Here is a 12,673-nt window from a genome sequence, read left to right as displayed (position 1 = left end):
TGTTGTATTCTAGCCCTCCAGATATAAAGGCCAGCACTCCATTAGCATTTTAAAATTATTTTCTATATCTGTCCATGACATTTTCATGATATATGCACTTGGACCCTTACATCACTTTGGGATTCTATTGCTTCTAGCTTTTTGTCTTTTAGAAAGAACCATTTTTGATTCTTTCTCAATCTAAAATGAATCACCTCAGATTTGCACACATTGAAATCCAGTTGTTATGACTGCTGGATATTGAGCCAAGCAAGAATTCAAGTGCTGAGGTTGGTGGCTGCTGCATGTCCCCTGGTTACAACTATTATAAGAGAACTAAAAATCCTCTGCTCTCCCCCACAGGAAGATGGTGGCATAATGGTAATGTCACTAAACTGCTAATCCAGGGGCCCAGGCAAATGCCCTGAGGTTGTAGATTCAAATTTCACTATGGCAGCAAATGGGTTTGAATTCAATTAATAAATCTGGAATATAAAGCTAGTCTCAGTAATGGTGACCATGAAACTATCATTGATTGTTGTAAAAACCCATCTGGTTCAAGGTTCCTTTCGGGGAGGAAATCTGCCATGCTTACCCTACATGTGATGTGATTCCAAACGTACAGCAATGTTGTTGACTCTGAACTATCCTCTGAAATGGCCTTGCAAGCCGCTCAGTTCAAAGGCAATTAGGGATGGGTAAAGGAGGTGGATCCTGTCGGATGGTTCCCCGAGCAGACTGTCAAAGTAATTTAGCAGAATGCCTCATCTCCAGAACTTTCCAACAAGCACCAAGATGTAGCTTGGCTGGTGGTGACAAAGGCCCTCCCCGTCAGATCCTTCCTAAACGCCAGGAGTCTCACCTCCTCCGCAGGTTGCCCTTAAGGTGGCTGTGGTGGGGAAGAGACCATTGTTCATCTCCTTGTGGAATGTGCCTTTGCAAAGAAGGTCTGGAGACAGATGCAGTGGTTTCTGTTGAGGTTCATCCCAAGCAGTGCTTTGACACAGGACTCTGTGCTCTACGGGCTGTTCCCAGGGACACACACCGAGACAAACATCAACTGCAGCTGGAGGATCATCAACTGGTGAAAGACGCTCTTTGGTCTGCCCAAAACTTATTGGTCTTCCTGTGCAAAGACCTGTCCCCGACTGAGTGTTGCAGACTGGCACATTCCAAGGTCCAGGACTATGTGCTGAGGGACGCACTAAAGCTTGGGGCAGCCACTGCAAAGGCACAATGGGGAAGGGTCGCTGCCTAAGGCCTTTCTGCCATAGTGCACCGAGGGGCTGTACAACTCACAAAGATTGTATGTAGTGAATACTTAATGTATCATAATTGTATTGAAGCACCTCAGAGTGCAAGATGATGTATGCCGATCATGCAATGGTACTGGAGTTGTCTGTAATGACCATATTGAAATGATTGTAATATTCATTGATTGTATTGAAACACCTCGCGATCCATGTGTAAAAGTTGAATCTGATTGCACTTTTTGTGATGGCCATTTAGAAATGTTTTGTAATGTTCTTTCAGATATTTTATGAATAAAGTAAATTTTTCAAAAAAAAAAATTAGGGATGGGTAACAAATGCAGGCCTTGTCAGTGATGCCCACATTCCATGAAAGAATAAAAACATCTCCCCTTTCTCTCATTAATCAAATCAAATGCTGTCAATCCCTAATTATTTATATATCATACAAATTTCCTCTCACCACCTCTATACCTTAAGGCTCAACCAAATGTGATGGAAAGAAAACGGTTGGATGTATAGACATCATCTTTTCCTATTGCAGAGGTGTCATTGCAGCCGCTCAAATCAGGGTTCTTAACTGGCTAGGGGACCTGTGCAATTGCATGGTCCTAATGCCACCTCAGAATATAGTAACAATAACTCAGTTCTGAATTACTGTGAACAATAAAATTGCGACAACTTATATTCACATAGCATCTATCATGTATTAAAACATCCAAGCGATTTCCAGGAGCAATGCAAAACAAAATATGACTCTGAGCCACATAATGGGGGATATTAAGTCAGATGATCAAAAGCTTGTCAAAGAGATAGATTTTAAGGAGTGTCTTAAAAGAAGCAAAGTAAGGTGAAGTGGTGGAGAGGTTTAGGGATGGGGTTCCAGAGCTCAGGGCCTACACAGCTGAAAACATGGCCAGCAATGGTGGAGCAATTAAAATCAGGAATGCTCAAGAGGCCAGAATTAGGGGAGTGCAGATATCTCAGAAGGTTGTAGGGCTGGAAGAGATTACAGAGATAGCAAGGGGCATGGCCATGGAGAGATTTGAAAACAAGGATGAGAATTTTAAAATGAAGACATTGCCTGTCAGAGCCAACACAGGTCAATGAGCACAGGAGTGATAGGTGAACAAGACTTGGTGCAAGTTAGTACTCAGGCAGTAGCACTTTAGATTACCTCAAATTTATGGAGGGTAGAATGTGGGAGGCCAGCTAGCAGTGAGTTCAATTAGTCAAGCCTAGAAGTAACAAAAAAATGGTTGAGGGATTCAGCAGCAGGACTGTGGCAGGGGAAAAGCCAGATGACATTACAGAATTGGAAAATGACCCTTTTAGGTGAAGCACGAATATGTGGTTAGCAGCTCATCTCAAAGTCATATATGACTCCAAGGTTGCAAACAGTCTGGTTTAGTCTCAGACAGTTGCCAGACAAGAGAGATGTAGTAACATCTAGGGAAAGGAGTTTAGAGCGGGGAAAGAAAACAATGGCTTCAGTATTCCCAATATTTAACTGGAAGAAATTTCTTCTGATCCAGTACTGGATGTCGGTGAACCAGTCTGATAATTTAATAACAGTGGAAGAGGCGAAAGAGGTGGTGGTGGTGAGGTGGAACGGTCATCAGCGTACATGTGAAAACCAATGCTGTGCTTTCAATTGATGTCATCAAGGAGCAGCATGTACCCACAAAATAAAGGGGATTAATGGTGCAGCAGCGACAATAACATTGTATGTGCTGCAATTAGACAGATAAGAATAGAACCAGGAGAGAGCAGAGGGAAACAGGACATTTTCACATTTTGAAAAGATAGGAAGTTCAGAAAAGGTGATTGAGTAGCTCTGTTAATTAAGGATTACATTAGTTCAGTTGTGAGAGAAGACCTTAGTGCAAAAGAGCAAGATGCAGAATAAGTCTGGGTAGAGTTGAGAAATAGGAAAGGTAAGAGGTCACTTGTGGGAGTAGTTTACAGATACCCTAACGGTAGCTATACTGTAAGACAGAGTGTACAGGAAGAAATATATGGTGCATGTAAGAAAGGTACTGCAACAATCATGGGTGATTTTAATCTACATATAGATTGGGAGAATCAGGTTGGAAAATGTAGTTTGGAAATTAGTTCAAAGAGTGCATTCGGGACAACTTCTTAGAACAATACATTCTAGAACCAACCAGGGAATAGGCTATCCTAATCCTGGTATCATGCAATGAGACAGGGTTAATCAATAGTCTCATAGTAAAGGAACTTCTAGGCAGCAGTGATCATATCATGATAGAATTTCAAATTCAGCCTGAAGTTGAGAAGTGTGGGTCTAAGACTAGTATTTTAAACCTAAATAAAAATTTTAAACCTTAATAAGGGTACAAAGGCAGAGTTGGCTAAAGTGAACTTGGAAAACTATGTTAAAAATATAGAACAATGCAAAAGCAGTGGCAAGCTTTTAAGGAGGTATTTAATAACTCTCAGCAAAGTTATATCCCAGTGAGAAAGACCCTATGAGAAGGATGTATCATCCATGGCTAATTAAGGAAGATAAGGATAGTATCAAATTGAAAGAAACACTGTAAATTCCTCGAAGATTAGAAGGTCAGAAGATTGGAAGAGTTTAAGAACCAGCAAAGAATAACTAAAATAATAATGAGCTAGAAATTAGTTATGAAAGAAAACTAGCTCAAAATACAAAAGTTTCTACAAGTATTTAAAAAGTAAAACAGTAACTAAAGTAAGCATTGGTCCTCTGGAGAGTGATTTTGGCGAACTAATAATGGGAAAACAAGATGAGGGGGGAGAAAAGTGTTAAATGGGTATTTTGAATCTGTCTTCATTGTAGAAGACTTAAAAAACTTCCTAAAGTTACTTGAAAATCAAGAGGTGAAAGGGAGGGAGGAAATCATAATGCAATCAGGCAGAGTCAACAGGGTTTTCTGAAAGGGAAACTATGTTTATCTAATTTATCATAAACACACGAATTATGTTCTTTGAGGCAGTAACATGCAAGGTAGATGTGAAGTACTTGGATTTCCAAAAGAATTTGATAAGGTGCCACATCAAAGATTATTCCACAAAATAAGAGCTCATGGTGTCGGGGGTAATATATTAGCATGGGCAGAAGATTGGTTAGCTAACAGGAAGCAGAGAGTGGGGATAGATTGGTCATTTTCATGTTGGCAAGCTATAACTAGTGGTGTGCCACAGGGATCTGTGCTGGGGTCTCAACTATTTACAATCTACATTAATGATTTGGATGAAGGGACCGAATATATGGTAGCTCAATTTGCTGATGACACAAAAGTGGGTAGGAAAGAAATTTGTCAAGAAGAGGTAAAGAGCCTACAAGTGGATATGGTTAAGTTATGTGAGGGGACAGAACTTTGACAGGTAGAGTATATTGTGGGAAAATGTGAACTTGTCCACTTTGGCAGGAAAAACAGAAAAACAGTTTAATATTTAAATGGAGAGGAGACTGCAGAAGTCTGTTGGACAGAGGGATCTCCGTATCCTGATGCATAAATCACAAAAGGTTAGTGTGCAGGTACAGTAACTGATTAGGAAGGTAAATGGAAAATTAGTGTTTATTGCAAAGGGAATGAAATATCAAAGTAGGGAAGTTTTGCTGCAGCTGTACTTGGTGAGACTGCATCTGAATAGTGTGTACAGTTTTGGTCTTGTTATTCGAAAAAGGATATGATGACATTAGAAGCTGTTTAGGGAAGATTCAGGAGACTCATTCCAGAGATGAGGGGCTTATCTTATGAAGAAAGGTTAAACAAGAGTGGACCTATACCCATCGGCGTTTAGAAGAACAAGAGTTGATTGTTATTGAAACATGTAAGGTCCTGAGGGGACTTGACAGCTTGAATGCCAGCAGGATGTTTGCTGTTAAAGGGGTGACTAGAACTAGGGGACGAATTTACAAATAAGAGGTCTCCCGGTTAAGACAGAGATGAAGATAAATTATTTTCTCTCAGAGGATTGTTAGTCTGTGGCCATTAAATTAATTCAAGGCTAATTTAGTTAGATTCTTGATAGGATGAGAGTCAAAGATTATGTGGGGACAGATAGGAAAGAGGAGTTGAGGCCACAATCAGATCAGCCATGATCTTATCAAATTACGGAACAGGCCTGAAGGGCCGAATGGCCTACTCCTGCTCTCAAGTCCTAGCCCTAGTCCTATGAGAGAGCAATCCCACTCAGCTGGATAACAGTGGAGGAGCACTGAAGGTGGTGGTTGTAATCAACTGTATCTAAGGCTGCAGAAGGGCGAGGAGGGATAGTTTAGCTTTGTCACAGTCATGCGAGATTAATTTCATGTCTTTGATAAAAACTGTTTCTCTACTGTGAAGACAGAAAACTAATTGAAGGGGTTCAAACATGGAGTTTTTAAAAAAGATAGGCCGGGATTTGGGAAGTGACATGTTCAAGTAGTTGACAGGAAAGAGAGGTTGACGGTGGGGTAGTAGTTTGTAAGGATAATGGGGTCAAGGGTTGTTTTTTGGGATGATCACAGATTTAAAGGAGAGGGGGACATCAGGAGAGAACCGTTTTCAACATCAACAAACATAGGAGCCACAAGGGAAGTTGGTCAAGTAGTCAGCAGTTCAGTGGGAATAAGGTCAAGGGAGCAGGAGATGGATCTCATGGACAAGATGAGCTTGGAAAGGGCATGTGGGGGAGCTAGCAGAGACAGATAGAATATAAAATATGTACAGCTTAGCCTCAAAGCTACCATAATTGAACTAGGTCAAATAAATTATTCTACCATTCACATTAAATATTGATGGAAGTAAGATAACTGCTAGAAGAATCTGAAATCAGACACACAGGATAACTTGCAGTTTATGTAAACCTTGCTGTAAGTTTCACTCCCTTCAATGGCAGTTTAGAGGCTACTACTGAAAATTAAGAGTAAACAGTGCAGTTTTTTTTTGTGTCACAGAACCTTGCTTTAAAATGAGAAGCCTTCCCACCCCCCCAAACTCCTGAGTTGTTAAACCAAATGGGTTATGGAAGAAATTCGAGGATAGGAAACCATAGCTTTAGCTCTTGTCATTTGTCAAATTGTGAGAATAATTTAAACGGGAGAGAGAGAAAGAGAGAGACGGCATCACTACCAGGCATATCTAATTTTAAACTGAAGCTATTTTTCCTCCCAATGCTGAAGTGTCAGGGAAGAGTTACCAGGTTTTCAGCTCGCCGCCATCGGTCAGCCTCTGACAGCCCAGGTTGTGTGTTCCCAGAGCGGGAGAGCCGCCAGGAGAGAGCCGGGGACTGGCGAGGCCTGCTCTCCCAGGGCTACAATCTCAGGGAGGTGACCTCTTAAGTGTTTAAAACCCGGCTTCAAAACAATTGCAGTTTAAAAAAAACACAATCCCCCCTCCCCCCGGGTGACTGAAAGGTGAGAACTAAATAGTTGCCAACACACACCCACTGCCATGATATAAATAAATATAAAATATAAACCGGCTTCTGCTCATATAGCGAGGGATCAGCAAAGAACAACACATTTTACACAGAAAATAAACAGTGCACCTTGTACAGGGAGAGCGGGGTGGGGGCGGAAGAAACAAATAAAAAAAATAAATGAAGCTTCAAAACATTAGACATGTCGCTCAATTAACTCACCTCCTCACAAAACCCATTAAATATATAATGTGTCCGGCCGTTACCTACCCGCCAGCAAACAGATGTATCAAGGGGTCTCTCTGATTCATTGTGAATCATTATTACCCTGAGCGGGGCCGAATACGGTTTGCCTGGGAGCAGCTTCTGCTCTGCCTCCCACCTCTCCTCCTCCTCCTTCTTCTCCTACTTCCTCTGCTCCAGTCCTGCTCCCACTGATCTGTACCCTCTCTCTCACTCAGTCTGACGCTCCTGCTGACCTCCACTGGAGGGGAGGGAGGCTCTGGCTATTATTATTAATCTGCAACACAAGTTACATCTCAGTACCCTCTCCTTTATAATTTTACTGGCTGTCTTTTTTTCTTATACCCAATAACACTGGGAGACACACAGCAGTCACGCCCCTCTTACTGCTCCAGCATTCACTCTCCACATGATCAGCATGAATGAAAATGTCCATCTGACAGTAGTATGTTATTTGGATTGGCAGAGTACGGTAGAATGGCCAGGTTTAAAGACAAAAGTAAAAGCAAAATACTGCGGATGCTGGAGATCTGAAATAAAAAAGCGCTTCCTGTTTTTATTTAAAGTCTGTGTAGGTGAAACTCATGGCTACTATCCATCTCAAAAGGAGATGGTGTAAGCCCCCAATTTGATTATTTTGTCATGCCTGCAGCATTGTAAACGGCTGAAGGGTGCAATTCGTGAGCACCAGTCATTGCCACAGATTCTGCAGGCACAAACCACAAGGGTGTATGATGAATTATATACAGTATTAATTCTTGAGATCTAATGTGCTTTCTTGTCTGGTCTTTTTACACTTTTTTTTCTCTCATTGTCAGCTGTGGCTCAACTGGTAGTACTCTTGCCTCTGAGTTACACAGTTCTGGATTCAAATCCCACTTCAGGGCCTGAACACAAAAATCAGGGCTAATACTCCAGTATAGTTCTAATGCACTTTCAGAGATGTGGTCTTTCAGATGAGATGTTAAACAGAGGCCCCATCTGCCTGCTTGGATCATGTAAAAAAATCGCTGGCACGATTTCAAAGGAAAGCAAGAGAATTATCTCAATGTATCAGCCAATCTTTATCCCTCAATCAATATAACAAAAGAACACGTTATCTGGTCATTATCAAATTGCTGTTTTTGGGAGCTTGCTATGTGCAAAATTGGCTGTTGCATTTCCTACATTGCAAAAGTGACTACACCCCAAAAGTACTTAATTGGCTGTCAAGCACATTGAGATGGTCGTCATGAAAAACGCTAGATAAATGCAAATCTTTTTTAATGTAGCGCAGTCCTCCAATAAGATTGCTTATTAGTCATATTTTCCCAGCTTGCAGTATCAATCTCGAAATATCTTTGAACCTGAGTCCAGGTCCGGTCAGTCGGTTTGAAGCATCTGTTAGTTTTCCATACAAAAGATCATTTGGAATACTCCCATCTTCCACTCCAATAGTGGTAACCAATCCAATGGAGGGGTGTCTTTGAGAAAAGTTATTAAACTTGGCAATTTAGCTTCTTCATCCCAAAATCAGGAATTTTTTTATCTTCTCATTTGATATTCCGAATATGATGGAGTCAGCAGGTGCAGAAAGAGTTTAGCCTTCTCTCATGCCTGTTGTAGGTGGTTCAGCTTGCTACCATATAATAGTAAGCTCAGAATACATATTAAATAGATCTGTATCTTGGTGCTCAATGTTAATTTCTTATTATTCCACAGATTTAGTCAATTGGCCAAATATTTTTGCTGCCTTTCCAGTGCTCGAGCTTAGCTCATTATCTAGAGATAAACTATCCAATTCAGTTGATACTAGACAGCAGTTCAGCAGTTTCTAGCATAGTTTTAGCTATGGAAACATCTTATGGGGAACACAGCTTTTTCATTCCATGCAAAAGTAAAATACTGCAAATGCTGGAAATCTGAAATGAAAACAGAAAATGCTGGAAATATTCCGCAGCTCAGACAACATCTGTGGAGAAAGAAACAGAGTCAACATTTCAGCTTGATGACCTTTCATGAGTTCCAGCATTTTCTGTTTTTATTTCCTCTGTAGATCACTGCCTTCCTGAGATTAATGCAAACTGTCAGATTGATTACCATTGTACTGGATTATAAATTTCATAAATTGGAATATATATACATAAATATATAGATATAGAAACATAGGAACAGGTGTAGGCCATTCTGCAACTCAAGCTTGTTTTATTACTCAATTAGGTCATGGCTGAACTTTGCCTTAACCCCATTTACCTGACTTTGCTTTCTAACCCTAAATACGATTGCCCAACAAAAATTCCACTATGGAAGGAGCAAATCAAATTGAAAGGAAACCAAATCTTTCCAACAATTGAAAAAGGCCCTTCTGCTCACCAGGTCAAAAAATCTTTGTAAGATTCATAAAGACCATATGAAGAAGTTTTCCCTGCTCTTGACACTTCTCCTGCAGTGGCCTAGTGTGAGGACAATGTTAATTGTTAATCTAACAGCATGAAACTCACACTGACTCTCTGGGTAAACATATGCAGTTTGTGCTTGCAATCTTTTAACCATGTGTTTGCTTTCCTGGCAACACGACATAAAGAACTTTCCCTCTTGTTGTTGTAATCATTCCAGTCTCCTTTCTTTCAGTACAGGGAAAGACATTGACATTCTATATGTCTTGTGCTTCCCTTTCCTTCCTCCAGAACATCATGCAGATACTTAACAACAACCTGTTCTTGTTTCAGTACTTCAGTTGGAATTCTATATTCCCATGTCCGTGTAAGTGAAAGTTTTAATTTAAACTAGAGCTATCAGCAGAGTAGGTTTGGACACTCCATTTGTTTCACGTATTCCATCCTTCCACACCAAATGACTGCTTGAGGGGTTGTGGACATAAGGACAACTTCCTCTGCATATTCCGCCATGTGCTCACATCTAGCCGTTTTGGACAGTATTCCTGAGGTCACTTTGAACATGACCTGTTCCATGATCCCAGAGGACTCAGCTTGGTACATATTGGGCCTGCCCACTGCAGAGAAAGGGCAGCCAGCAGGGAGCAGGCTAACTTGGCTCTCACTGCTAGGCACGAGATGACCTGTGTTTTACCCCTACAACAGCACGCTGTCCATCCGCAACAAACACATGTGGGTTAACTACTGATCAGAAACAGTGATATTATGTCTTCATCTGTATAATAAGAAAATTATAAGAACACCAGGCCAAATAATTTAAACTGGAATATTTTCCCATTCTTTTAGAGTTAATTTTAATTCACTCTCAGATTATGGAGAAATTTCATTGTTTTATGTGAAACACTACCTATTGTTATTCATCTCGCTTGCTGGCAGTTGTCCTCCGGCTGCCTGAGGCCTGGACAGCCCCGGCACATTGGGTGCCTCCTGCAAAGGTGCAGGAGCCACATCTGCCATCGTTGCCTGTTGAGGTGATCATGTCACCGACAGTGGGGGCAAGGACCCACTATCCATGCCAGGAGAGCCTGAAAGGAGCCCTCAGAAGCTGCAGGGAGCCGTACTGCAATCCTTTCATGGCACACTTGTCCCTCTCTGCCCAGCAAGGACCTAATGGTCACTCTAGCCTCCTCATCACCACCCCCCATCCCACAACCCTGGCATCTATTGATCCGTAGAACTCATGGAGGTGGTGAAGGAACACAGGTCTGTGTGCATCTCTGACACCCGCTATGTGGTTTTGCTGGATGTGGCTTTCCAAGAGGTTCACCACTTTCGACATGGAGGTAACTGTGCACCCAAATGCCAGAAGTGTGGCTCACTCATTGCCTGGATGGCTCCTCCATTGCTCATGCATGGTTGCACATAACTGCTGGAAGCTCCGGCAGATGTTCTGTCAACTCACGTTGCAGGTCCAGTATCTGCTGCCTTATTGACATCTCCAGAGGCATGTCATTAGTCTGAAGTTTAGTATTGCCCTGGCCTCCCACAGTTTCTGAGTGTGAGTTGTCTCAGCATCCATCAGCTGCTCAAGCACATCAATGCTGTGCTCACCAAGTTGTGATCCCGAAGCAACACATGCACAAATACCTATCCACATGATATTATCTGCACAGGTGGAGGGTTTTTTGGGGAATGATATGATGCTGCACCCTTTGAGGTCTCCATCTCTTCCCAGAGGTGAACGGGTGTTCCTTGATCACTACAGCTGGCTGATCTTGACTTTGACCTGCGTGAGAGAGAAGAGTGATTAGAGGGTTATGTGCATTCCGCCACTTCCTTCACAGCACTGAGTGTGGAGATTCTAACCAGTGGTGGCGATATAAACATTATGCCTCATATTTGCCAGAGGCTTTGTTGTGCCAATCCATTAGGTTACTACTCTCTCAGGCCTCCACTTCCATCTCACCAACAGCAATGAACTGACCTGTCTCTGGCCTCCTAGGCCTGAATTTTTCGCTTATCGGACACGTACAATCAGCAGGCCCAGGAACGGACAAGAAACGGTCCCCCTTCACTGGCTGTCCAATTAACAGCCTGCCAGCATGAAACATGTGCTGAGAAAGGCTCGGCACTGCTGGTGGGGGCAGGAAGAGGGCAGGTGCCGAGGTCACCGCGGGCGCTGGTGAGCACTTCCAGTGAGCTCCCTGAAGGCAGCTCCCAGGGAGCTGCAGACCTCCACAGAATAAACAAAACTACAAAAATACTGCAAAATATGTCCATGCAGCACAATCAAGCACCAGAAAGCATTTCCCATAAAAAAACAGTGCTCACATATCTCTTTATTTTATTTCCCCACAGAGATTTCATCCCGCCCTTGGTCGAGGTTTGAACAAAATTGTAAAGGGTGTCTGGCCAATTAGCCCATCCGCCAACCGTAAAACAGTACGGGTCAAGAAAAATCACTTTCAAGTGCCTCCATAATGGGCTTAATTGCCCTCTTAATTGTTGGTGGACGTGCTTCTGACTGCCGCATATTCCCACTGAGCAAGATGTCATGCGAGTGCACGATGCGTCAGGATGCTTGCCCGACATCAGCTCGCGCTATTTTGCAGCTGGACGAGTCAGGCTTGTGCCCACCCACAGGACGTAAAATTCTGGCCCTAGTTCCAGAGCGTCTCCCTTTATCAACATCAGGATTGCTAGGAAAGAGATGCTTTCACCCATCTTTTCTCCTTCACGTTATGCATTATCTTCTCTTGTAGGCAGATGAATGTTCATTACTAGTTGCCAGACAAAAGCGTGGCCAATGCCTGGTGACAGACTGACTGTCCATGGTAGTGCCACAGAAATGTCACTCTGTAGCAGTAGTGCAAGAGTCAACGCTGACGGACTGGGGCACAGCACCGAGAGGTTGACATGCCCTGGCAGCCAGTGCTACTGCCTGGCTGTTATCAGTGACCAAGTGTACATGCCTTTTCTACCGATGTTACTTTCATGCCTAGCCACATGGAAGGTGATAGGGTAAACAATGTGTGGTGCACTTACTTTAGTGGATTGCATGTGGTCATTAACCTTCTTACAGCACAAAGCTTCTCTTCCAAGCTTTAAGAGATGATCCCATGACTGCTGACATCCTCTGTGATCTCTGTCCAGGCTCGCTGACTCTGCTGGAGTGGTATCCCCATCCCTTCCCGAGGAAGAGGTCCTCCCTCCTTGGGCAAACAGCTTGAATAAGAAGCTGAAGGGAGGCATCAATAAACCAGTGGGGCCATCCTGGATCATCCTTGGGACATTCCAATTCATGTCTTATTCTTCAGGTCTCCCTCTATGCTGCTTGTGTGGATGATTCCATTTGACAGAATGTTACAAATATGAGATTTGTGTGTTTCAGGTTTATGTCTTTAGTTTAGGCTAAAGCAGAGGAATGAA

General features: G+C 42.6%; 1 protein-coding gene across 2 annotated transcripts in view; it reads right to left on the bottom strand.

Moving 5' to 3' along the window:
• Positions 1-7,150, bottom strand: part of slc25a36a (solute carrier family 25 member 36a) — a 72,382-nt gene extending 65,232 nt beyond the window's left edge. The window contains exon 1 of one of the 2 annotated variants that reach the window (XM_041212605.1): positions 6,897-7,150. In XM_041212605.1, the coding sequence (XP_041068539.1) occupies positions 6,897-6,937 (41 nt within the window). In that variant the 5' untranslated portion in view covers positions 6,938-7,150. The remainder of the gene's footprint in view (positions 1-6,896) is intronic. The other variant, XM_041212615.1, reaches the window with a different exon arrangement.
• Positions 7,151-12,673: the final 5,523 nt, after the last annotated feature.

This window comes from Carcharodon carcharias, chromosome 2 (assembly GCF_017639515.1).
Source record: "Carcharodon carcharias isolate sCarCar2 chromosome 2, sCarCar2.pri, whole genome shotgun sequence".
NCBI classification, from domain to species: Eukaryota; Metazoa; Chordata; class Chondrichthyes; order Lamniformes; family Lamnidae; genus Carcharodon; species Carcharodon carcharias.
This window is presented reverse-complemented; position numbering and strand designations above follow the sequence as displayed.